The sequence below is a fragment of the Pocillopora damicornis genome, chromosome 14 (assembly GCF_964200805.1).
Source record: "Pocillopora damicornis chromosome 14, jaPocDami1.2, whole genome shotgun sequence".
Classification (NCBI taxonomy): Eukaryota; Metazoa; Cnidaria; class Anthozoa; order Scleractinia; family Pocilloporidae; genus Pocillopora; species Pocillopora damicornis.
In genome coordinates, this window is record NC_142683.1 from 15,722,626 (window position 1) to 15,749,798 (window position 27,173).

At 37.5% G+C, this 27,173-nt stretch overlaps 2 protein-coding genes and 1 long non-coding RNA gene across 7 annotated transcripts in view; 2 read left to right on the top strand and 1 right to left on the bottom strand.

Annotated features, from left to right (window-relative positions):
• Nucleotides 1-27,173, top strand: part of LOC149034685 (uncharacterized) — a 340,415-nt gene that overhangs the window by 32,823 nt on the left and 280,419 nt on the right. The window contains exons 3-8 of one of the 5 annotated variants that reach the window (XM_089194401.1): nucleotides 13,454-13,536; nucleotides 13,914-13,983; nucleotides 14,519-14,633; nucleotides 14,715-14,757; nucleotides 15,629-15,827; nucleotides 16,458-16,645. The exons of 2 other annotated variants lie outside the window; for them this stretch is intronic. In XM_089194401.1, the coding sequence (XP_089050527.1) occupies nucleotides 13,454-13,536; nucleotides 13,914-13,983; nucleotides 14,519-14,595 (230 nt within the window). In that variant the 3' untranslated portion in view covers nucleotides 14,596-14,633; nucleotides 14,715-14,757; nucleotides 15,629-15,827; nucleotides 16,458-16,645. 2 more of the 5 variants (XM_089194407.1, XM_089194400.1) reach the window with 2 other exon arrangements.
• On the bottom strand, nucleotides 1,589-7,131 carry LOC149034688 (hsp70/Hsp90 co-chaperone CNS1 homolog). The gene is made up of 3 exons (XM_089194434.1): nucleotides 6,975-7,131; nucleotides 2,964-3,117; nucleotides 1,589-1,951 (listed from the first exon to the last, which is right to left on the bottom strand). The coding sequence occupies exons 2-3, from the start codon at nucleotides 3,058-3,060 to the stop codon at nucleotides 1,725-1,727; spliced, it is 324 nt and encodes a 107-aa protein (XP_089050560.1). The 5' UTR covers nucleotides 3,061-3,117; nucleotides 6,975-7,131; the 3' UTR covers nucleotides 1,589-1,724.
• Nucleotides 17,031-18,237, top strand: LOC149034689 (uncharacterized). The gene is made up of 2 exons (XR_016183123.1): nucleotides 17,031-17,303; nucleotides 17,486-18,237. It is a non-coding gene; the product is annotated as an uncharacterized LOC149034689 (long non-coding RNA).

The following is a 27,173-nucleotide window of genomic DNA, read 5'->3' on the forward strand; positions in this document are numbered from 1 at the left end:
CAGACAGCTTGAATAATTCCTACGGAGAGTCTTCGGGTCACACAACAGATGTTAGCTTAGCGGAGTTCTGCATGGAAATGTTCGATGGCGGTAAGTGACAACGACAACACTATTTGAATTTTATTTTCGGGATAGAAGCACAGTTTTTAGTCCGATAGAACTATTGATATTTGCTCTCGAGCGAGAGCGCAGAATTTCTCGTCTGTAAAAGCCGAAGTTGTAGTACACTGGAACATGTAGTAATATCAACCAACACGCAGCATGTGACTTTAAAATCTCCTAAAATGAGCAATGATGATGCTAAACAATCAAATTATAGACTAATGAATGTTTTGTGCCCTACAAAAGCCATATCTGCTGATTTTAGCAAATCTTCAAAGTAATAAACGACTGAAGAAAGAAACGCTACGATTTTGCCATTGATTTTTCGTCTACATGCATCTCTCTAAACGTAAAATTTTCCATTCCTACAAAAAATCTCGAAAGTTTTTCACATTTTTTACCTTTCTTTAACAACCATCTTGTATAAAGAGCTAAAAAATGTAGGTTTATTTGGTCAAGTGACCGCCGAGAGCAAGAAGTGCGTGACAGGTGTAGTTAAGAGAAACTTGTCACAGTCGCAGATTTTAAAAGGCATCCAAGACAAAAATGCGGTAGTACCCAAAGATTTTTTTGATGATTTTCAGAGATGAAATGATGGGTTATAAAGGGTAATTAAGATTAGTGTTGTAGCTTTCTGTCAACGGGAGATATTTGACCTCAAAGTTGTCAAATATTTGGATGAGTCGAAAAGTCTAAAAACACAGTCGTATATTTGCCTCTGTTGATTGACAAACCGTCCATCAAACTGACTGATACTCGCAGCAGACATTAACTTAGGATAAAAAATATGTGTGCAAATCCTCAAAGTAATCGGTTCAATACCATCGCAGTGAGAGCTTCATACATTTTACCTATTTGAAGCGATTTCCTTGGTGAAAACCAAGAAAAACCAGGGGGGTGGTCCATATCCCCCTGGAAAAAAACCAAAACAGAAACCAGTTTGTCTTTTTTAGTTTTAGGGTAGACCCTTTAAACTGGCAAAGTTTCATTGAAATCGGTGAGATGGCATGTAGCACGACCACCCGGTGCTCTCGTGGACACGCTCTTAACATATCTGACACCTGTGACTCATTGAACTTAAGGAACTAAAATATTCATGCTGAAATTTTGCTTTGCATTCCGCATTGAGTTCTTCATCCCGTTCAAAATAATATTCTCATCATGATTAATGGAAGTAATGGCGTAGCAGTCAAGAACTGGATTCAAATGTACATCAGGGTGGTCTCGACCTCTTATAATTAATTAAAGTCAATTGAGACAAGATTGAACTCCATTTAACCTCATTTAACTTTAGAGTGTTGAGTTCTTTTTTTATTACTATTATTATAGCACAGCTAACATATCTAACCTCTCACAATTGCCTTAAGGAAAGTTGGATTTAACTCAATGGCTGCTTCTGCATCCCTTAGTGAATCCTGGTGATTTCCTGTTATTGAAATAAATATCTCTGATTAACCATACATGTTGCAAACCAACTACCATTACGATAATTTTGGGAAAAACTTGTGATGCTCGTTGATATCTGGGGTAAGAGGTTACTTCTTTGTATATTTGAGAGGCCAAGATAAGATGTAAATTTTTCCGGGCATGCATTCAAAATCATCACCTTTTTCAGAAAACTACTACTGACAACTTAATAGCTTCAAAATAGAAAAAAAAATGCATATTAAAGTTCTCATTATATTACCAAGTTTAGAATGTGCAATTGCCCTGTTGTTGTGCAGTTTGGCCTTCAGTTCTTTGTCATTGCAGTTCATTTTAATTCCTTTGGTGTAAAAATGAATAGCATTGATGAAATCTCCTTTCTTGAAGGCCTCATTACCCTCATTCCTACAAACATCAGCTGTGGCTGCAAAGAAAAAATAGAATAATTCGAAAAAAAATTAAAAAATGGGTGTCAAAGTCTGTGGTCGTAGTTAATAATTATTCGTGTATAGTCAGAGCTGCCAAGATCTGGAGATTTCAAATCTGTAGATTTTCAATAGTTATGATGATGCTAACAATGTAGGTGACAACATGGGTAAGAATAATGATGAGAATTATAAGCATCACTCAACTTGAGACAAACCCCTAGAGATGAGGATTTTGGAGATAGGCTTCCTAAAATTCCTATTCCCTGGGAAAAATTAATAAAATTTTCAAATGCCCCACACAATTTTATATTGCATTGCACGGGCTCAATGGAAGAAAGCAAATCGTGTTGAAATTAGCAATTTCACTTTCAACTAGTTGATCAAGCTTTAAAAACTAATTGACCAAGCTTTAAAACCTAGACCTTGAAGCCTTATTTCTTCTGAGGCATTTGTTAGTGAAAGTGCACTATCTGCCTTAAACACCTCCATATTCAACAATAATTAACACTTGTACTCTACTGGAAATTAGATGCGACAGTTTTTATTCAAATTCCCTAACGCCAGGCAGGCAGGGTTAAACCCCCACCCTCTTTGGCTTGGATGAAGATCAAATGCCTGTGAGTTGCTCGAGGAGAAAGGAGGGAATGTTGAAGGTTTCAAAGTGATTATGTTTCATTAAAATAGAAAGATGATGGTGATGATGATGATGGTATCTATGATGCAAACTTACAATGGATTTTATATGATGATCAAATAAAGTCTTAACTTATTATAACTTTGTGTTATTGCTTTGAACTGTTAGAAAAGAAAATAGCAAAAGTTTCTGTGTCGTAGATCTTCTCAATGAACAGCATATTGTAATCATAGAAGAGAGTCATGACTGGTCAAGTATCCTTTAAAGTGGTCATACACTGTATATATCCTTTTCCACATCTGCTTGCATTCCTGAAACTGATCGAATAGAAATTGTTCTAACAATAACTGAAGCCGAAGTTGAACCTAGCTCACCTCGTAAAGTGTCCTCGTCAAAATCTGGTGCATTTTCTTTGTCAGGTAAGTCTTCATTTTCACATGGAACTTTAATTGAACTTCTTCCTGTAGCCATAGCAACTGTAAGAAGACTGACGCTTCTTAAAAAGTTGTTCTTTTAAGTCATCCTGGCCTGAAAAAAAGGTGATTGAAAATGGTTGTAAACATCAGCTCAACATATTACCCAGTTGCAAAATAAATATCTTTTCCCTCCTGAGAATGGGAGGGATACATAGACACAAAACCAGAAGCAAGTTAAGAGCTAATTGTCAACATGCATCAGACAAACAGCGGCAAGTCGCCCAAATTCGTTTTCTCTCCTACTTTCATATTTTGTAGCCCAATATGTCCCGATAATTGTGGTGTAGGTTTTTTGTGAAAATATATTTTAGTTTTTGAGAAATGATTTTTTTCATTCGACCGCTCAAATATGCAAATTTTCGCTCTGAATAGTATCCGAGTTGTGTGACCTCATGTAACGAATTTACTCGACCTCCGGTATTTCTCTAGGCATAATCCTTTGTTTTATCATCTAAACTTAATCCCCTGACATTATTGAGGCTGGCAAAAAAATATTTATTTTTTGGTGAATATTTTTGTCCGACATACTTTTTCTATGTCGAAAAGTAGCATCAAAACAAAGACAGTTTTAACAATGAGCGATATGACAGAATCTACTGAGCTTCTAGCTTTTAAAAGACAAAAGGATGGTTATAAAGTTATTGTAATATAACACTCTTACCTAGTTTATTTATGATTTTATAAGACCAATAAGCTGTTTTGGTCATTATATTACGCTTGGGTATTACTTTTTGCCGAGAGCCCAGGTTTTACGTTGTGTTTTCCCCTATTCCAGTTTTATCAGAAGCTAGTCACGCAATAATTGACACCAACACAAATGAATATTTACCCTATGTGAAGATTTTTGTTTATGTTGAATTGACAATATTACAACATGTTACTCTTGTGGTCACTAATCGTTGTTTCAGTGGCAGCGTAGCAGTTCAAAGCGGGTTGTTGCTTCAACGCTATTGAAATTTATAGTGTTCTGGCAGGAAAGCAAAGCATGATGCTCTGGGAATAAAAACTCTTAGGCCTAGTTCAAACGTCGATATTTACATGTACCGAACCTAATTACAATTTGGGTCGACTCGAATAATTAAGAGCGACAGTTGATTCAAACGTCGATCCGAATTTAGTCGATCCTAATTGCAAAACTGAACATAACTCCATTGTAGTCAGCGGTTAATGCCTACCAAAATGGCGGAAAAAAATGCGGGAAGCACAACTTGTGGAAATGAAGAGCTTGTTTTTCTTGCAAATGCGATTAAGGAGGGTAGAAAAAGGCGACTCAAGATGCAGTTAGCATTAAACAACCTTGCTGCCAGGAGAAGACGAGTTTTGAATTTGGCTTGCCTTCTATTATTGCTTATTTCCCAAAGGAACATCACAGTTCCTCGTCCAGTTCGTTCGTGTCGTCGACTGAAAAGAAATTCTGACTGGTGGGAAAATGAGACAAGAGGAGCACGAGTCTTCCTCCTTTCCCGTCATATTGTTTGAATGGTTCGAAGGCTTTCGCGCATGGCACGTAAGCGAACTTTCTTGAATTGTGGGTAAAACATAATTATTTTAACGTATGTATAATGTATACATTAAGTTCGGTACATGTAAAGTACGACGTATGAATCAATGCCGATCTTTTACCGTTCTATCCGACTAGCCGAGTCGGATAGAACGGCACTGTCGATCCGAATACAAATCTGCCGATCCTAATTGATTCAAACGTCGATCTTTACATGTACTTAATAGAAACGTTAGGTTCGGTACATGTAAAGATCGACGTTTGAACTAGGCCTTAGGGGCCTTTTACATGATATCGGAATGAGTTTTGTTCAAGAATGAGTTTATCTCGGTTGCCACATGATACCAGAATAAAACTATTCGAAACGAGTCATTTCTGAAGGAGTTTATTGAGGTTTTCATTCCGGAACGAAACACTAATTCTGGACGACCTTTTGTACCTGTGTAAAGTAAACGCGGTACGACACTCATATTTGTATGAATCCTCTTTAGGAGCGAGGGAAGCATAGAAAAGGGACGTAAATACTTGTTTTTACTACTTGTTTTTATAATCTAAATTATCTTGCATGTAAACGCGGCATGAAATTCATTTCATTTTAGAATAATGTAAAAGATACCTTATTGACGGACCATTAGATTTTTGATGCGGGGGGGGGGGGGGGGGGTCTTTCGCCAATTGCACGATTTGTTTTCTTCCATTGAGCCCGTGCTCGATTTTTTCGGGGGTTATTGCCCAACATCCCAACAACCCCATTTTTTCCAGTGGGGTTGGATATTGCGGATGGAATACGTGATTAAATGCAAATTGTTTACAAGGAAATGACACGTGATGGAGTGAAGTCTAATTTGGCAAAATTGGCAAGAACTTTGAAGATCCTTGAAGATCCTGGCGAGAAAATGAAAGATCCTTGAAGATCTTAGCAAGAAAATGAAAGATCCTTGAAAAGCTCTTAAGAAGAATTTTGAAGGTCTTTAAAGGTTCTCATTAAGATCTTGTAGGTACGTTAAAGATCCTTCAAAGATTTTCACCAGGGATGGCACAACAAGGCGAAAAATATAGAAAACGCTCACCGCATCGGCACTTTTTTTTTCGTTGTTTTGGTAGCCACTTTGGAAATTTAGCAAGGTATTTTATGGTAAGTAATTCAAATGTGATTTATTATAGTGTACACGCAAATACGCTCGTCATAAAATCAGCTGTCCATTGTTTGCAACTCTGCACAATTATCAAGACAATATGCGAAACTTTGTTCGACGATTTCCGCTTGCTGACAAGTCTTTCCACTTGATACAATTTTACCCCGGGTTTATATTTCCTATTGTCTTTAGAAGCACGATCTTTACTTCTTACCGATCGCGCCATGTTGTTTTTGAAACCAAACACCTTCGGGCATGCTCCGTAGAACTTTGAGTACACCACAGTCAGGAGGTATGGCACTAACGTAATGACTCGGATTAATAGTAATGTTTTCTTTCTTTCATATTGGACTATTTCCTTCTGTCATTTCAAACTAAACTAATAGATGAATATCCGCCACCCAAAATGCCTTCAATGAAAAACTCGAACGGGTAGCACGTGATGTACTCATGATTTTATGTGGAACAAACAAACGCAATTAGGTAATCTTATTTCAAATTTTCGTAAAATTTTCGACTTGAGTTATGACGAACAAGAACGAGGAGCATGTGGTTCACTCGTTAATTTATGTAGGACAAAAGAAAGGGCAAAGAAGACGATCATTTATTCCAAAATCTATGTGCGAGTTGGATTTAGGCTTATTTTCATTTTCCACAGGTGTGCTGATAAATATTCAGTTACGCTGTGTTCTTAATATAACCTACATTTGTTCAAAAGAAGTCAAATGATGCGTTAAAGAATTGGTTTTTTGATTTGTCGCCTTAAATTTTTCTCTGACTGAAAATACCTGCCAAGTTTTTTATCATTTAATAAGCAAGGAGCGTTTTACATCTTCCCCTCGAAACGTGTTTATGACAACTGCTTCCTCTTTCAATTTCTATAATGCGAACAGGATGTAATACGTAGACGGTAGTTTATAATCAAAATAAAAAGGAAGAAGGCTTCAGATTATCTCGTAACACTCAGTTTTCTCGGTTCTCACTAAATATTCTTCTAAAAAAATAGACTAAGCAGGAACGCAGCACTTTAGATCGATAACATTTTCATAACTTGCTCTTGTCTGCGATCATATGGCCTGGTGTGTTGTTGCCGGCTCACTTTGCTGAAAGACCTATATGAAACCAAGACCCCACGCCTCATACCGGATTATCTATATTTTACAATGTAGAAAGTTTTTCTTTGTTAATACAAACTGGCAATGTTACTGATGGAACACTGCGAGTGGGTGAGACAAAAATCCACTTAGTTTAATTAATTATTTCAGAGCTTACCTTAAAACGACGTTTCGTCAACGACGGAGCGTGGAATTCGTCCTTAAGAACCTGATAAATTTGTAAAATTTTGCAAGACCGAAGATATTTTGATGAGTTCTTCAGAAGGTGACTGATAACAAGAACGGTGTCGAGAGGGTACTCTTTTCCTAGTACTCGACCGCGACAGGATGCAAATGACTCACTTTTTGTTTCACGACCATACTGATGTTTTTACCATTGCGTGACATTCTCAGGAAAACCAAAAGTTGATGATACATTGTTAACTTTCCCGAGGAAATGAGTCATGAATAGTGAATAATACCCGGGCGCGCGTAAATGTGAATTTGGTTGGTGGAATACAATTCAAGCACGTAAAAAATTGACTAATGTTCGTGTAGTGCAATGATTGGGTATGTTCTAGCGGACTTCGGACGTTGTTTTTATGGTACGTGATGGAACGTGAGTTGTTAGGCATGTAACAGAAAAAGAGCATGACTTTCAGACGGACGAAAATATCCCGTCACTTCACCTTGAGAGAAAAAAAAACTTAACTTATCTGAACTCACACCACAGGCAGCCCAAGCTCCAGCCGTGAGATGATTATCTTGCGAAATAAGATTCAAGGTGATTTTTTCGGATTTTCTTTATCTGGCGGTGACATACCTGAGTATTTTTAGGAGCTGTGCCGTATTTTGACTTCCCCCACAGGCTCGTCGAATTCAAACAAGGAGTCAAAATACTAGGGAATACTAGCTACACACCAATGAATAGTCTACTAGGTTATTTATGATCCAAGTGCTTTTTTTTTTTCCCGCTAAGTCTTTCTGCTCATTTCTCATAAGGCGAGAAAAGCAAAGTGGATAGAGAAGCGCAGCGTGCGCAGCCGGCCTGTTAAACGGATTTTTTTACAGAACAAAATAACCAACTGTACACATGTGGTATATACATATTTTCGCGTTATTTGAACTCTACCTTGTGCAGTTGGATTATAAAATCAAATTATCTCGTTGTACCCCTCACCGATGCAGCACCACAATTTCCTTAGAAACTAAACCCATTTATTCATACGTTGTTAATTACAATGCCTGCAGCTGGTGCGAGGCCAAAAGCAACCAAAATATACTTAATAGACTGCGCTTGGAGTAGAAATCTCCCAAAAACTTAGTATACTTCGTATACACATACCTTAACATATTACTGAATACTTCTCGAGCGCTTCACATAACATTATTCTCTCACTTTCATACGATTTAATTAGCTATACTTTATGTAATTACTTTTATTATTTTGACATTTTTTCTCAGTATTTTTACATGTTTCCTTGTTACCCTAAACGCTTAACTTATGAGGTAAGTCTTAGAAACACAATCCACAAGCATTCCTCATGTTCGAAATGAGAGAAAACGAGTAGCTCCTAGGACGAGAGTGGGCACCCTGTGATTTTTCTTTCCTTCCAAAGTAATGCGGTTGCAAAGGATGTTCCTATCGTCATTGAAAAGCCTTTCCCAAAAGAAACTTATTCCCCAACTACGCTCCCTGACACAAATAAAACACAATTCGCTTTTCGGCACAGAGAGAAGTTTATTAAGAATACGAACGAAAAGTAAACAACAGCCAATGATGTGCTGAGTAAACCTCTCTGCCACCCTATGACATCACGTAAAATCATCGAGGGTGGGAGGGTAGGTGGGAAGAAAAACAAAACAGTGCAATACAAAATATCTGGCGTTGGCTTGAGGTGAAAAATGACGTGAAATGAAACACAAAACTCCTGAAGCCTGATACTAGAGGGCGTGTGTTGCGTGTGAATTAAAGTCCTTTACCCTGCAACTTACCGGATTTGTTCTCGATTGCTCGAGCTCAACTCCTTGGCTGCACTTTGTCTATAGTCGATTGGTTTGCCTCCGGCCAATTGAGATTTTTATACTCTACGTTTACCTGCATTGTTTATTGACAATTTGTGTCAGTGGACAAGAAGAGCCACCTCGTAGAATGTTTTACGGATCAGGTAAAATGAACCATGATATCCAAAGTGAAATACTTTCTAGAAACCTTTCCAGTTTTTGGAAGCTACGTACTCACTCCCAGCATCTGAAAATGGATGTTCATAACTGGTGCCCTGTATGTATTTCCATGCTTTTTGATATCGAAAATTTGTTGTGATATCAAAGCTTCAATCCAGTTTAGTCACTTTTTGTCTTTTCATTGCCTGTCCTTCAAACTGTGTAATGAACTTGTGGCCAAAATTTACTTAATGGTCACTTCTTGTTGTCAAAGGTTTAATATCATCTCTTTTCTATCATTCACGGGTCGGATGAGCGAAGCTTACTTTTGGCGAGGAACGATCGTTAATTTATAGCCAAGTGGTTTCATGCTACGTACCAAGCAGAACTTAGCACTCATATGTTTCCCTCATTTTCATAAGTTCGCAAGCAAACTAAGCATCAACTACAAAGCAGCTTGCTTGAAGACTTGGTTTTCTTGCGGGAGGACGCGCTCTTTTCATCATTTCCAGAAAAGCTCCCGATCTTTCTCATTCTTCTATCTAGAACCCTTCATTTGCGAGAAGTCTGTGTTAAATTTTCGCAGTCAGTGGTCAGCGCGTCGTGGTGGCCAAATCAACCGACAGCCCTACACTGGTTTACATGCGGAACGATGCACCCCTTTATTTTTCCTGATAAGCTCCCGATCTTTCTCAGTCTCGTTTCTTGGACTTGTCTGTTGCTTTTGCAATCGCTTTGAGTAAATTAGAGCCTGAGGTAGTCAATGGGCGAACGTTTATTAAAATCTGTCAATAACCTCCTCTCCAGCAGTCTGCACACTCGGGCATTTTCCCGCGCTTTCCTGAACCAAAGCAAAGGCGCCTGAAAACGAGGCAGAAGTTACGTATACTTGCTAATCTGTTGATTGTTTTATTATCTGGTTTGTTACGTCATCACGACGCGCGAAAATTACAACCTGTCATTATAACTTTCCGTTGGTTGGAGTTAGGCGCTTCATAAGTCATTCGGAGGAAAATTCAAGAAAGTGATGGAAGCAATCAAAGAGATGAGCCCTGTAGACGTGAGTACTATTCGTTGTTCAATTTTTTTGTACTTAGGGTGGTTAAAATAAGATCCTAGCTTTATTTCGTAGGACACATTCGGAATTTGTCGTGTGCCAGGCCTTTGGGCTCCTGCATACATAAAGTTGAGTTGTCTTTAACTGAGAAGAAAAAGAAGTGTTGGAAGAGGAAGCCAAGAGACAAAGCGTAGGAAATGAAGGACCAGATGTAAACGCAAGGAAATTTGACGCCAAGAATAAATAGCTGAATAATGGAAAAGGGTTAGCTAAAAGTAATATATAATAATGTATAATAGATAAAATCAGCATTTTGCACGGTGTTTGTAATGTTACTTTTGCGATCACTTAGCTTCTCATTGAACAAATTCTATGCACCACGCAAATGTTTTCATTACTGTTTTTCGATTGGACTCATATCCCCAAAACTCAAGTGAAAAGTGACACCGTTTGAAATGAACACGGAGCATGGAAAAAAAAACGGAGCTGGAGACCAAAAAAACTCCATAGGGCGAGCACCAAAGCAAGCGCAAGGAAATCCTATTCTTACTTATTGACAGCTACAGCCAACTAATAAACATAAACGTCTGCGAAATCAAGATGCGCAGGTCTTAGATAATCAAATTGCGTCTTTTGTACGAATAAAACAACAACAACCATGGCAACAACAACAACAACAAATAAAACAGTCTTAGAGATCGACGGAATAGCACCGCTCCGGATGGCCTTGTTAGTAGTCCAAAATGGCGCATGGTCAGAACAAATCTGACTAGGTTTCGATCTTTCAGCGTTTTGTGTGGTTAAGAACCATGAGAATTCGGAAAGATTTTGTCGCGGCAAGTGTATCTTTTCACGCGTGAAATGAGAATAAAATGCGCGCGCTTCATTCATGAGCAGAGTTGTAAAAAATCTCGGGCTGCAAGTGGAAAGGATACCAGGTAAGTTCAGACAAGGGATAAGCAGAAAACGAACTATTTTCAAGACAACATAGCACTATGGAAAACATTGCAAGATGGAATATCTGAACAAGGTTTTTTCCTATTCGTGCAATAGTGCGGTATTTTTGCGCGCGCTTACAGGCTGGAGACTTATTTACTAGCGAGGTTTCGTTTATACTGAATTGCTAATCTCAGTCGTCATTATTTTTGTTTGAACTAACTTTTTCAACATTTGGGGATGATCGCCACCCTTTGCTTAAAAGGAATCTTCTCAAGAAAAGTGTCAGGGCACAGCGTGATCCTGGTTACGAGTCAAAACACTGTCTTTACAGGGGAGGGGCAGGGAATAAATTTATGGCTAAATCAGGGCGAACTTTTCTAACGATCCCAATCGATCGTCTGGCAGACGTTATGAAAGGAGAGTATTAGAGAGTATTGGACAGAGCATCTCTGTCCAAAAACGTGAAGGAGAACTCTAAGTGATCGATAGAGAGGAAAGCAATCTTCAGCTGCTCGTTCGTTTTCTTCAAACGTTCACTTTAGTATGGCGGCCGTTTCTTTGTCGAATTGCTTGACACTCAATTTATATGGTGAGGGTCTTATTGTCATAGAAATGCAATAATCTACCTTCTTTAAGAAAGAGCGCAGTTGGATTATTTTACACATTGCAATGGCGCACGTTTTAGCTTATTTTCAACATTTCCCAATTGGAAACTAACTAACCTTGTTTAAAGTGCAGTAGATTCTCCTTATTTTCAAACCCTGTTTATCAAATCTCTTTGAGTCCACTATGCATGAACCTATAAGGATTTACCAGCTTTTGGTTTACCAGTCTGTATATTGTGACAGAACTCTAAAGAATTAAGATTTAGTGTGTATATCATACATGAACTACTTGAACCTCTAAAGGAATCAAGACCAGGGTAATAGTTTCTACTTTACTTTTCTAAAGTGACTTTTCTCCTTTTAAATATGTAAAAAATTTAATTTTTTTCATTTTAAACCTGATGCATTAGCTGCCTTAAAGCTAGGAGCCTATAAAGTACCAGGTTCTTGAGTTTAAATATAGAATTATGTATGCACCGGCTGGCTTCAAATGGGGTTTCAAATAAGTGTAGTGCATGCTGTGCTTCAGGAACAATTTGTATCAAAAGAATCAATCATAACATGCAAATGCCTTTTTAAATTAATCATTGTCATTAATATTATAACAGCAAATAGGAAGTTTATTTATACTTTTCTCTTTTACAGTTTTTCAGCTAAGAAATGTAATGATTTATTACTTTCAGAATGCTACTCCCAGTTCTAGGGAGTCAATGAAAATCGGAGAACAGCAGCTCGACCTTTACATTGGGAGCATAATAGAAGCAGCCGCATCAAGCTTGCAGGACATTGTTGTAAGGGTATCAAGCAACACTAAACAGTCAGAGAAAGAGTTTGGTAATAGTAGTGCATCATCTTGAAATGTGTGTGGAATCTTGACATCATCCTATGGCGAAGTGACACCAAGTGAGAGTCTTACTGCAGTCTGTGAGCCTGAGGGAGGACCTCCAATCCATGCCCCCAGTCAAGAAGGTAGTTACTGCTTTTTCATGAGTATGCTCTATTGCAATATGTTCAGCCATGGCTGCTGTTAGCCTTTTGTAACCCAGGTGGACTAGTATCCCAATCTGTACTTAGTATACCTAGGATAGTTACTGTCTTACTGCAGTCTTTGAGCCTGGAGGAGGAATTCCAATTCCAGCTCAGAAATAATTGAGGTCTCCCCAGCAATCAATGCCCCCAGTCAAGAAGGTAATTACTGCGGCTGTTTAATGAGTATGTCCTATTGCAAGTAGTTCAGCCAAGGGCTGCAGTTAGCCTTTTGTATATTCTAGTTGGAATATTCTTTCAATCTGTACTTACTTAAAATGGTTAACTTTTGTAAAATTTGCCAGTGTTTTAACCCTTTAACTTAAATATCTGAATATTAATTCTCCCCACTAGTTGCTACATATTTAACCCTATAAGCAAGTAGTTCAGCCAGAGCTGCCATTAGCCTTTTGTATCCCAGGTAGGATATTCTCCCAAATTATCTATACTTACTTAGGATAGTCAACTTTTTGTCTTACTGCAGTCTTTGGGCCTGAAGGAGGAGCTCCAATTTCCAGCTCAGAAATATGAGGCATCACCAGCACTTGATATGCCACCATCAATTGCTAATGATGCCCCAAATTTCAAGGTAAAAAGTTCTACCAGATAAGTTTGGGTATTCTCACTATATGTTTGCCAGATGATGTGTGAATATCACAGGCAGAAGTAAGATGTTAAATAGGGTTAAGCTGAAGAAAGAGTCATTTGCAATTATTATGCATTTGTAGACTCAGTATAAACCTCGCCATGAGTGAAAATTAGTTGATGTTCTATGGCGAGTAATCAAGGAATTTTCTGTGAATGTTTAAATATCTTCTAAACATAAAAATAAACATTCAAATTGTCAACCATTTGACTTGTTCATAGTGCCTGTTCAGGAAAGCTCTGGCCCCCCTTTTCATCAACCTCCCCAGTCCCCATCATCATCTGAGCCTAGTGGAAAGAAGATTGTAAGTAGAAAGTTCGATGGAACTTCCATTTGGTATAAAAGAACCTTTGATTTATGTAATGTTGATATATTCATTCATTAAATTTTATTGATTTTATTTTCACCTTCATTTGCCAAAAGATGATGTAAGAGTGTCCTTTGGCAAGTGGTGGCTGTTGATTTTCCTTAGGATAACTAAAAACTAAACTAAATTAAATCAAAACTAAATTATCAGTGGGCACATCAACAGTCACCCTTGGCTTATAAGAAGGAAAATGTGTAATATAGAATAAATAATGTAAACAGTTAACCTGTTTAAAAATCAAGACAGTGGTTAAGAAGTTCAATCAACATGGGCTGATAATTGATTAATGATTAAATGATTTTATTCTTGAATAGAAATCCTGCTGGTTCAGAGGGCAGCAAAAGCCTTCAGCAGTTATGCCAACAACAGAGGACACTGAGAAAGGTAACTTGTAAAATGTAACTTTATTTGTGGTGAAGAAATTAAGGCAATAACATTGTATCATGCTCAGGGTTTTACTGACAGTAAGCTCTTGTATCTGATGAGTATTTTCCTATGAATGATAGATACAATACCTAAAGGTGAAAGGTTTTTTTTGATGTTAACCATTTTGTATTGCATGAGATTTCAACTGAAAGGTGTGTGAAAAGTTGTGTGATTGTCTGGGTTGAGATAATTAATGTATAATTAATTTAAGGATTTCTTCTGATTAATTACCTACAGTTGAATTAAAAAGAAAATGTCGCTATTGAACAAAAATTTTTCAAACCATGCAGACTCACAGGTTGAAGTACATCGCACTACTTTTGAACAATCTCATCTTGTGATTAATATGATGTCAGCTCTTTCTTCACAAAAAGTGGTGAGTGATTGAAATTCCAAGGGCATGAGTGTTTGGTTCATGTAGTTTAAGAAAGTAAGTCTTAATAGTGGTATGATAATCTTTTCTGAAAGGAGTTTTCAATATTTCTTTATTCAGATCACTGTGATGAATCAGGCAATGATGTTTTCCTTTTGAACACTGGGAAGGTACCTTTGGTATCAAAACTGTTCTGAAGGTCAAAATAAAAGACGCTTACTGACAATCTCTGCTCGTAAGTGAGAGTATTTCTTTAATTCTATGTTAATGACTAAAATACATTTAAAACTGTTTGAATTTTTTTTTTTTGTTACAGCCACTTGACTCTGTAAATGGAAATAAAATACAGAAAAATGATGGTAAGGAACATGTTGCTTGCTCTCTAAAGTACTGAAAGTAATTTGTAACTCTCCATGTCTGTTATTTACTGTTGACATGCTTTGCACAGTTGTTGTGTAATAAGTGGAGAAGTTAACTGTATTTAAAATATTAAATCACTTTAAACTGCATATCAAAAGTATGAAATGTAACCCCTTGGGGAACCTTCCCTGGTTCTGTGTTAAAGAGGTGTCCACTAAATAGAGGTTAATGTGTCAGGAAATGCGGGAAGAATAGTATGAAACTAAATGATGCAAGTTTCAGCCAGTTGAGGGTTCTTGCTTTTTTTGTTGTGGTGCTAATGGTGTCTCAGTCAATTGCCAACTGAGTATTTAAGCACTAGTTGTGCTTGTCGATTATATGACTTTCCCTAAATGTTTTTTATCAGTGGAGCTAAAAGAAAAAGTTGGTGAGGCCATGCTTTAAAAAAATGATAGGAAGGCCTTAAAAGCTTACTCAGATCTTTATAAAAATGGAGGGTTATTTTATTGGCAGTTACATGTAAAGATAGGTTGCCAGGGCCACTTACCAGGAGTAGGTTTATAAGTTAAAAATACTACATTTGAGCTCAAATTGTACACAGACATTATTTAGGTATGATGGAAATTTAAAAGCACATTCTTGTCTCATTCATAAGTGATGCTACATACTCCACAGGTGTCAATTTATTAAATTTTTTATGTTCAAAAAATTACTGTTGACCTTGATATTTCCAACATTATGTAACATTTAACATTATAATTATAACATTATATAACATTACATATCATTACATATCATTGTTTTCAACAAACAATTAAATTTTTTAGTATTGATCTGAGTAATTAAAAACATTATTGTCTTATTTCCAAGGTTTCCAAGGAAAGTTTCTTCGCTTCCTGCCTGGGTCCTTATGTACATTATTCAGTTTTTATGGAAGTAACAGTTGACTTGAGCAGGAAAACTCCAATCAGCCCAGAGAGGCTAGAAAATAATTGTGCTAAGAAATAATAGTTACCTCTAGCTGGAAAACAGAAAAGACAGAACAGCTTACAGGGGCTGGAAAATACAAGTAAGTACTGGAAAAGAATATTTATTCCTTGCTGGTAATCTCAGAACAGCTGTGTGGGCCTTAAAATTAACAGTACTGGAATACAACAGTTAACTCCTGCTGAGAAACTGAGAACAGCTGAGAGGGGCTGGAAAATAACAATGCTGGAATACAAGAGTTATCCACTGCTGGAATTTAGAAACAGGAAACTTTTAAATACTATCATGCTACAATACACTGAGCATGCAAAAATATTTTCTATTGCCTCAATTCCAGTTACTTGTAGAGAGGTCATCACAGAGCCATTAAATAGGATCTGTTTTACCAGTGATGTACAGTTTGCATTACATTAATGAAAGAAAAAATCTTGACCCTTTAACCTCTGAGAGTGACCAGCTTCTAATTTCTCCATACAATATCACACCTGAATCAAGCATTAAAGTTACAAGAATCAAGGATATGACCAACAACTTATAAAGCTCTTGATTTTTAAACAAATTCTCCTCATCAGCACCTTAGGAAATGTATAGAGAACAGTATGGAGAATATGCAAACTGATGTCAGGGTGTAAAGGGTTTATCAATAAATGTATGTTTAAGGTAGCAATCTTATATAGCTATTACTTATTCACAATAACTTTATTTTATTTAGCAGATTGTAACTTCAATAGATGCCAGAAATATGTTTATGATAAACTGGCAGATACTGTTTTGTGCATTGTGCTGGTGAAGACAGCAGTGCAAGAATAGGTGAAGATGGAATCAATAAATGCAGAACAGGAGTGAGTCCTAAAAAAACCATGGAAGAGGTTTCTGCTGGTTTTGGTGTTGCTTTTCTTGGTAAGTATGAATCAGGGGATTTTGAGGAGGATTATGAAGATATGGAAGATGATCCCTCCTCTCCCCCTCCTCTTCCCCTTCCTCTCCCACCTCCTCTTCCCCTTCTCCCCCTCCTCTCCTCCTCCTCTTCCCCTTCCTCTCCCCCTCCTCTCCTCCTCCTCTCCTCCCTCCTCTTCCCCCTCCTCTCCCCCTCCTCTCCTCCCTCCTCTTCCCCCTTCTCTCCCCCTCCTCTCCTCCTCCTCTCCTCCTCCTCTTCCCCCTCCTCTCCCCCTCCTCTCCTCCCTCCTCTTCCCCCTCCTCTCCCCCTCCTCTCCTCCTCCTCTTCCCCCCCCCTCCCCCTCCTCTCCTCCCTCCTCTTGCCCCTTCTCTCCCCCCTCTTCTTCCCTCATTAGACATTAAACAATTGGACAAAGACACAGAGTTGTCAAATGAAAACAGTATTCAAGGTAATTAATATGTTGACCATTTTCACTCTTTGTCTCTTTGATTTTGTAAAAATGAGTTTTTTGCTATATTGTTCCATAACTATTCATCTATATAAACCTTTTTGTTTTTTGATATTTGCTAAAGAAAGCATCGTTGTGCTTTTTTACAACCAGATGATAAAGATTTTGTCCTGTATGAGCTCCTCAAGCCTCCCAAAGATGCTTCTTATTAGGTATGCAGAATTTGTGAGTGATTTATGGTTTTCTTCTGCTTAAGTTTTCTCTTACTTTATCATTATTGTTATGATGATTATTATTAAATATTATTATTATTATTATTGTATACTATGCAGAGATGTTCTTGTAACATGTTAAGTAGTTTAGGGGAATATCAATATTATTTTCATTTTTATAGTATGCAGAGATGTTCTGCCATCATTATGAAATGTGGAGAGACTGGAAATGGAGGCAACTTGAGGAGAAATACTTTTTTTAATTTTAAATAAAATCAGTAAGGCAAGCTATTTGGCTTAGTGTAATACTAATAATAATTATTAACCCTTTCACCCCCAAGATCTAATTAGTAATTCTCCTTACTATCTGCCACACAATTCTTATGATGTTAGTTCAGAGAATTTGGTATTGGATCAACTAATAATCCCATAATTGATATTCTTCTCTATTCTCATCACCTGCCTGCTTGATATTGTATTGATATTGTGAGGAGAAATTCTGTCTTGGTCACTTGTGGGAGTGAAAGGGTTAAACATCTAATGGGTCATGTGTTCACTTGAACAGTTTTGACTGGGTTTTGAAGCATGCTTAATTCAAGTTATATCCAAAATTCCCCTGCTCCAAATTGTGAATAGTACCTAGACATGGCCATCAACATGTTAAGTATGTTCACACCAGACCCATGAATTTGTCTACAAAACCTCCTTTGGAATTGTTAGAGTTTCACATCAAGTGCATTTCCAGAGCAGTAACATGTTAAAAAAAAACACAAACATTTGAATTGCAAAGAATTTATTTAAAACCTTGACATTTACAGCAACCCATATAAAAAAGAAATCTTACCAACAATTATGAATGAATGGGTGAATAAAATAGCCTTCACTAGAGTGATATTGTCATCTGTTGAAAATTTGATTAAATCTGAATTAACTGAGTTTGATTTTCTTTTCTTTTCTCGTATAAGCATCCCACTTTTTGGTTAGATGTCTATCTTGAATGAGATCCTTTTGGAATGGCTTCTTTTGCACTCAACCCTTCAATTATTCTGTTACGATGTTTTATCTGACGGTGCATAGTACCCGTAGGCCTCTAGGTAGATGTTCACTTTGCTTGTCAAGCAAAGATAAATCAATAGTTTGCCGTCGATATATGCACATGCATCTGCGTATACAGCGACTTCTGGGAAAATTTCCCATTGCCTGAAAACATTTTTAACGCTAAATTGACTTAAATTCCAAGGGCGTGGGTAATATATGCAGACCCTTCTCAACAATCAGAACATCACAGTGGTGAAACATAACACCAATTTATTATTTTTGCGCTTGATGCGCGCGCTTTGCTTATGTTTGATTACGATAAGCCATCTCGTATTTTTCTGAAAACAGGCTAAATTGTGTTCATTCATCTTAAAATTGGAATAAAATATAACTCGGGACATCCCTGATTTTCCGCTTTTTTCTAATTAATTCCAGAAAAACGGGGTAAATTCTGAGAATTCATCCCAAAAGTGGAATAAATTTTAAGTTTCCATATCCAATCTTAAACCCGATCCTCTATTTTTATTTCAATGAATTCCAGAAAAACGGGGTAAGTTATGAGAATTCATACCGTAAGTGGAACATATCCTAAGTTGTCATATCCAATCTTCTTTACCCCGATTTTCCATTTCCTAATGAATTCATTCCAGAAAAAGAGGGTAAACTCTGAGAATTCATGCTACAAGTGGATAATACCCGAAGTTTCCAAATGCCATCTTTGCTCCAATTTTCATTTTTTAGTGAATTCTGGAGAACCGAGGTAAATTCTTAGAATTCATTCCACAAGTGGAATATAACCTACGTTGTCGTGTCAAATATTTCCTGATTTTCCTTTTTTTAATGAATTAAATTCAGAAAAACAGGGTAAAATCTGAGAATTCATGCTACAAGTGGATAATACCCGTAGTTCCCATATGCCATCTTTATCCCCGATTTTCCATTTCTTTTTTTCAGCAGTGAATTCTACGATTAGCGCGAATCGTTAGCCCCCCAAAATAAAGCAGTACGCAATAACTTAATATGTATTTAGGTGTTTTTTATAACACCCGCTTTCAGTTATTATTATAAAATAATTCGAATAGTACGCGCGCTCTGATTGGCCATAAAACCATTTTACATGAGCGTATGTAAACACGGTTTTCGTTCCTCTTTCATTAGTTATTTTATAAAAGAAATGTAAAATGGTTTCCGCGTTTACATTGCTTGATGTAAACACTTGGGAGGTTGGGAGACCACTCGATAAGCTGGAAACCACTCTGCTTCACGACGTGGTTTCCCACGCTTATCTCGTGTTCTCCCAACCTCACGCGTGTTTACATCAGGCTATGTAAACACGGAAACCATTTTGCATTTCTTCATTAACTTCCATGGAAATTCAAAACTTAGGCACACCAGCGTGCTATATAATATACTGTTCCTCTTTAACTGTAATCACTCCGTAAAGAAGTTTCAATTAGAGACGAAACGCGTCCGAGATAAACGAGAAACTTACAACTACAAGAAGTGTTTCTTTGTGCGGCTGGCTTGTCTTAGTTAAAAATACGAGACAGGAAATATTACAAATCTTAAGAAAAGTGTTTTGGTGAATTCTAGAAAAGCGGGGTAAATTCTGAGAATTCGTCCTACAAGTGGAATAGATCCTAGGGTGCCAAATGCAATCTTTAACCCGATTTTCCATTTTTTTTTCAATGAATTCTAGAAAAACGGGATGAATTTTGAGAATTCGGCCCGCAAGTGGCTAAACTTGATATGCCATCTTCACCCCGATTTTCCATTTGATCAGTGAATTTTAGAAAAACGAGGTAAATTCTGAGAATTCATGCTACAAGTGGCTAACACGCTAAGTTCCCGCATGCCATCTTTACTCCGATTTTCCTTTTTTTTGACAAATTCTAGAAAAACGGAGTAAAATCTAAGAATTCATCCTCCAAATGGAATAGATCCCAAGTTGCCATATCCAATCTTCAACCCGATTTTCCTTTTTTTTTTTTCAATGAATTCTAGAGAAACGGGATTAATTCTGCAAATTCATTCGCAAATGGCTAACACGCTAAGTTCCCATATGCCATCTTTACCCCGATTTTCCATTTGATCGGTGAATTCGAGAAAAACGGGGTAAATTCTGAGCATTCATGTTACAAGGGAATAATACCCGAAGTTCCCATATGTTATCTTTACCTCGAATTTCCTTTTTTTTCAGTGAATTTGACAAAACTTCGAATTCATCCGCAAGTGGCTAACACGCTAAGTTCCCATATGCCATCTTTACCCAGATTTTCCATTTGATCAGCGAATTCTAGAAAAACGGGGTAAATTCATCCTTTACGTGGAATAAATCCTACTGACTTGCCATAGCCATCTTTACCCCGATTTTCGATTTGATCATTGTGTGAATTTGTCGTAAACGGGGTAAATTAAGACAAATCCACCCAAAAGTGCAATAAATCCAACAATAATTTAGAAACAGTACTAAAAAAAAGAATAGCTAAAATCAGCGGAACTGCAATAAAATCACATCACAATCTACTACTTCAAATTTTTACGGAGGGCTCGGTGCGATATAGCAAAAACCTACAATATTCAAAATAAAAAACTGAAGGCCAACTTCTGTGATTGAAGGAAGACTTCGTGACGCAGACAAATTATCACAACTTTGACCTCTCAGTCGATCTCACCTCCGGCAGATCAGCGAAGCGTCAAAAATATATAATTTTATGAATTTTTTAACGAACCATAATCTATGATCTTCAACTATTAAAGAAAATAAAACAATTGTGATATGACGCCACATTGTGCTTTTGTCTCAGCTTGTGGGTAAAATGTTGTCAGTGGAGTCGCAAGTCGAACAATGAAGACAGTAAATAAAGCAAGACTGCAAATAAAGCGTGAACAATAAGGCATCCTTTGGTCGAAAGTCGCTTTGTTATTTACGTAGCTCAGTAGTTATTCTTCCACGTTTAGGTTATAACAACGATGCGATCACACGGCGCTAACGAAGGAACGATAGAACTTCAAAGAAACATATCAAACTCATGGGGTACAAATAGTCTTAACATGAATATAGCGACCACGCCCAGTTCAACGCCCCACTCAAATCGAGTGTAATTTTCGAATATTTTACCATCGTGCGAATTCTCTACGGAAAAAGCACTCAATGTACCTCTGAAATTTTAAACTATAATATTTTGGCTTTCTATTTCGCTAATTTTCTAACTTGAAGGTAAAGTTTTTCCCCCGTCATTTTTACCTTTTCTCCGAGCGGTTGCGTGAAATTAACAAGGCGTTTTTGATCAAAACACAACCAAGCGAAGGGTCTCAAACGATATCTCTTTTACGCAGGCGCAAATTAAAAATGTACCGCCAGAATAAAAAAGAGTAACAAATTTCCTTTGTTTTGATATGTAAAGTGTCGAGCAAAAAGCAGATTTCCTCTCGTCAAATGGCGTTTCAAAACAGCTGTATCTTCCTCCTTTTGATTTTTTCCTGTTTTGTAAGCGTGAAAGCAGTAGGAGAGGGATCTGGAAACTCAGAGAGCGCTTCGGGAATTAATCTGCCATCGGTTACTTACGAGATAAACAAGTAAGATTTGTGAAGTTTGTCGCAGTATGAAGTCTAAATAAATGCCTTTTCTAAGCTTGTTGGCTGTATTTTTCGTAAACTTCCCCGATTAATTTTTCGTTTCAGCTTACTAATCTATACTATTTCAAAGCAATGTAAAGAGGAAGACGGAGAAAACCATGAGTCGGTCCTTTCAACAATCGTAAACAAAGTGTTTGAGCAATCAGGTATACGAGGTGTAATAATCAATAGCCGCATATCAGAAGTCTTCAGAGAGAAAATATTCAGCCTTTAGAAAGCTGTCAAGAAAGCTAGTAAACGCGGCGGAAGGCAATTAAATGCACTTCTTAGCAATTTGGAAGCGGGCCCTCGGTATCGATTTAAGGTGTATTACAACGAGGTTGATGTGCATCAGCTTAAAGATGAGAACAGCCAGTTAAGGGGAGAAAAAAGAAAATTAGAAGAATCGTTGGTACAGGAGAAGGCAAAGCGTTTGCGAGTGGATGAAAAAGCCCGAGAAGCTCTCGAGAAAGCTGAGAAGAAAGAGGCCTTCTACAAGAAAAAATTTATTCAATTGGCCAAAAAAGTGATTAAAAATGGGGAAAAAGGTAGAGGCCCTGCTAAGAATAAGTTTAATGACTATTCTAAGCACCATCAAAAGAGAATTAAAAACCAACTGAAGTACGAGTGCCAAACTACACTCTCTTTTCTTGGGCTGTACAATTTTGTTGCAACCAAAATTGAAATCCTCAACACTGAGACTAATCAATATGAAACTTTCAATCTTGTTGGAGAGGGAGAGCTACCATTTACAGAGTCTGACCCAAAGGCACTTGATAATGATGACATTGATAACATAAATATGTGGCTCTACCTCAAAGATAAATTCAATATTTCAAATGGGGCCTGGCATGAAATTGCCATTAAGGCTAATGGTCTCCCCAATACATATTCCATCAAGAAGCGAATTAATGAGCTAAATAGTAAATGGAACTTGAAACCAACACCAGGAGATGCTGAAGGTGTTCAGTTAGGATTGGCAGAAAGTTTGTAAGAGCACATTGTTAGGCTTCAGAAGAATGGAGAAATCAATGATGGAGAAGCTATTGAGATCAAGCTTAGCGGTGATGGTACAAATATTGGAAAGCGGCTTACAGTTGTCAACTTCACATTTACTATTCTCAATGAAAAGGATGTGGCAATGGGTGAGAAGGGAAATTATGTACTTGCTGTTATAAAAACTACAGAGACATATCATAATCTGAGAGACAGCCTAGCAGACCTTCAAATAGAAATGTCAAACTTAAAGGAGATAAGTGCAAATAATTGCACCTATAAAATTGAATACTTTTTAGGTGGAGATTTGAAATTTTTAGCACTGGTATGTGGTTTAGGCAGGGCAAATGAGGATTATGCTTGTATGTGGTGCAAGTGTCCCAGGGAGCAACGGTGGGACACAAGCAAAACATGGTCAATTAATGACCCCAAATTTGGTACTAGAACTGTTGCCAAAATAGCAAGGTTTTCCACTGAAAAGAAATTCAACTGTAAGGCACAACCATTATTTGATTTTATACCTATGGACCATGTCATCATAGATACATTACATCTTTTTCTGAGGATTTCAGATGTTTTGATTGACTTGTTCATAAGAGAGCTGAGAAGAAGTGATGCTATTGAGGAAAAAAAAACCTTCTCTGATGGATTCCCGAGAGATAAATATAAACACATGGCCTGTTACGAAGAATATATCACAAGTATGGGAATCACTTTTAATTTTAGAATCAACAAAGAGAGCAAAAAGCTGGAATATAGAGATCTTACTGGACCAGAAAAGTTGAAACTCTTTCAGAATATAAACATTCCTATGCTTCTCCCTCATTGCAGTCACAACAAAGACATACAAGTGATCTGGGCTAAATTTATGGACATAATTGGTGATTTGAAGCTAGATTTTACATCTGAAGAGGGTATTCTTGAACTGCAAAGAAATATCAAATCATGGTTTGAGCACTTTCTCAAAGTTTACCAAGCAAAAAATGTCACTCCCTACATGCATGCACTATGTTGTCATGTTCCTGAGTTCCTGTCACTTTATCAGAACATAGCATATTACACACAACAAGGCTTGGAAAAATACAATGATAGAGCTTCTAAAGATTTCTTCAGATCCACAAATCACAAAGGGGTTGATGCCCTCAAACAACTGTTTCTGAAGAAAAACAGGATTCAGTTCCTGGAGGCAGCAGGCTATGAAAGGGTTAAGAACACCTACAAATGCAATAACTGTTCAAACAAAGGCCACAACATCAAGACATGCACATCTTCATGCAAAAATTGTCCAGCTCCAATTTGCTGTGCACATCTTGTGAAGGAAGGTGGCAAATGGATTCCCAGATGCCAGCTTCAATATTAACCAGAGTTAGTTTTTTTAGTAAGTTTCGTTAGTTTTATGTAATAAAATATGTCATTTGGTTTTTGAGGAAGGATTTCCTGACCTGATCTTGCCTTAGTTTGATCATAATGTTACTCAGGATCAAAACATTTAATACTTCTAGTACCCTTAAATATCACCTTTAATTTCTTTGCCAAAATAGGTCATTTTACAGTTTATTCAGTAACCTGGCCCATGAATTAACTAGCCTGTATTAACACAAGAAAAGCAAAGGGGTTTGTATCAAAACAAGGTCACCAGCAACCTCGCTTCCAGCCATAAGCCAGGTAACTCAGCCACAACTGTAAAATAATATTGGAACTTTTGATTGTGAATCTCAAGTTTTTGGCCAAGATGCTATACAGTGTTTTAACAATGGATTGTTATTTCATCTGTTGGCATGGTAGTTGTTCCTGTTACCATCACCTCTCACAAACTGAAATGTAATGAAGTTGCTGTTTTCAATTTCTGTTCTAGCATATTGTTCCCCGATGAGCTTGTATTCAATGATTGGACTTCTTTGTCCCAGCCAATACTTAATAGTTCCTGGAATTACATAGGCAAAATCTCCAACTAGATTTAAAATTCGTTCATCCCACTTCAGCCCCAGATATGAATCAAGCACCCTATTTGACTCTTATTGGTAAACCATCTTCCCTCTTTGAAGAACGCCGGGCAAAACACTCCCAAGACCTTCCATGAAAACATCTTGGTCAACATTAAAGGGCATGTAAACCCAAAAATACATGTTTTTCTTATACTATGTAAAAAGTGGCGTAGAAAACGAATTTGAAATTAGTTTTGTCCAATTCGACTTATTTTAGGAGAAAATCGGCATTATCAACTGAAATTCCATTTCCGGTAAAAACAATAGCGAGAAGTCGTGACGTAAGCGGTGGAACCAAAATATTGCGCAACACATATTTCCCAGTAGAACTGGTGTGGGAGTTCGTGTAAGTAGCGGTAGTTCGGAAGATGTTTTTTCAGAAGGTAGCGACTCGAATGCCTTAAGCTTAGTACATGACAGCGTTGGGGATAATCCAGAATCTTTAGGAGAGTCTGGGCCACGTCCGCCGCGTAGGGTTCACCGAAGCGATCCGCACGAAGACAGTACAGAACATGTCTACAGCGATGCGACCGTCTCGGAAACTCAGACTGGTATTTAATTTACTTTGTGATTTATTTGTATTTGACATGAAAATGCAATACAGCGAGGGTACAATCTAAAGGAATGCAACAGAATTTTTTTAAACTTGAGCTTCTGAGAGTGTTTTATATAAAATTATCAAAGGTGCGAGTGTGGAACTTGTCAACCAATGCCGAAAACTCATGAAAGTGTTTGTTGTACGGAAATCGGGCAATTGTGGCGAAATGGCCTGAAACCCAGATAAGTTGTATCACTGAGCATCCAGGTTTTCAGTCAATTTGCCTCGATTTCTGGGTGCTGGAGACGGCCAAGTACGCTTACAGGCAGCAGTAAAGCACAGATAATCACACCAGAAACGACTAAGCTAAATATTTTCTGTTTCATCTGTTTTGTTACATTTTGAGATCGATTTACTTGAGTTGTTTCTGCCATTGATTTAATAATACAATACTAGAGCTAGTTGTTTTTCGCTTCTTTCCTGGCAGGAAATTTCGCTAAATTGCCTACAGATAGCTTGTTCGTTGGTGTTGGGGATATCTCAGCAAACACTTTAGGGTCGCTGTGCTATCTTGTGCGGTAAACAATATCCTTCATCTCAGAAGCATTTCCATCGATAAAACAAGTTGTATCGTGTGCATTTCCTTGTGTGGCCTTCATAATTATCCAACCCTGTTTGTGTTTGCTTCGATTTGCATTATTGAAAAGATAGTTTTGCAAGCTGAAATCAGGATCTTTTAAGTTGTACTCAAAATGATGAATATTGTCCTACTGACCTTTGAATGTATTTTCACTGCTGTGAAAACCGTGACACAAATTCTTCTGCTGTTTCTCTGCAGGGTTTCTCAAAGGAAGCACTAAGTGGATTTTCTTATAGAACATAAGGGTTGATTATGGGATCCTGTATAGAATTCTTTGTATAGAACCGACAAAATTCCAGATCACGTTATAACACACTGATATCAACGAATTCTCTTTCTTTGATACGTGTTTCGACAGGCAAAGGTTCAGACATGTCAGTGTCTTTTACGGGCTCAGCGCTGGCTCCCAAACAACTGGCTTCCCCATAATCTTTCATTAAATGAGAAAAAAGATGTTTTTAGAGAACCAATAAAGCTATTGTTGTTTAATTAACGAAACGTTCTCATGTAAATCGATTTTGTACTTTCTCTGTTGACCTCTAACTTTTGAAGAGCTCAACTTCTTTCTCAGTTTGGTCAGCCACTTCCGAATCCTCGTCGTCTGCCGACTGTATGGGTCGTTTTTCGTCTTCCGAATAATTTGCTTCTAGTGAGGCCTGAATCGTCGGTACAGCACCAGGAATAAAAATGACTGCTACAAACAACAGAACGTTCGAACGGCTCGACGAAATCGGCTATTTTCACTTGAACAAATTTCACAAATTGTCGCTTCAAATTTGCGTCATTTGGAAATATTTGCATTGTATGCCCAGTTTTGTTTGAATCAGTACAAAACTGGACGGCACAACGCTTCACCATTACGAAAAAATTGATTATATTGAAGCAAACTTTACGTAAGAAAATCATGACGAGACCAGCAAACAACGGCTGTGGAAAAGACTCCTTCGTGCCTCACGCGATTATAAAACGAGACTTTAGAGGATCCACCCGTGACGTCACAGGAAAGATGGCGCCATTCAAGATGGCGAATGTTTCGAATTTGGAAGAGCTTTTAC

Coding starts and splice junctions, on each gene's coding strand:
- LOC149034688 (XM_089194434.1), bottom strand. CDS start 3,060: ATGGCTACAGGAAGAAGTTCAATTAAAGTTCCATGTGAAAATGAAGAC. Junction 1,952..2,963: donor TGACGAGGACACTTTACGAG/GTGAGCTAGGTT, acceptor TTTTCTTTGCAG/CCACAGCTGATGTTTGTAGG.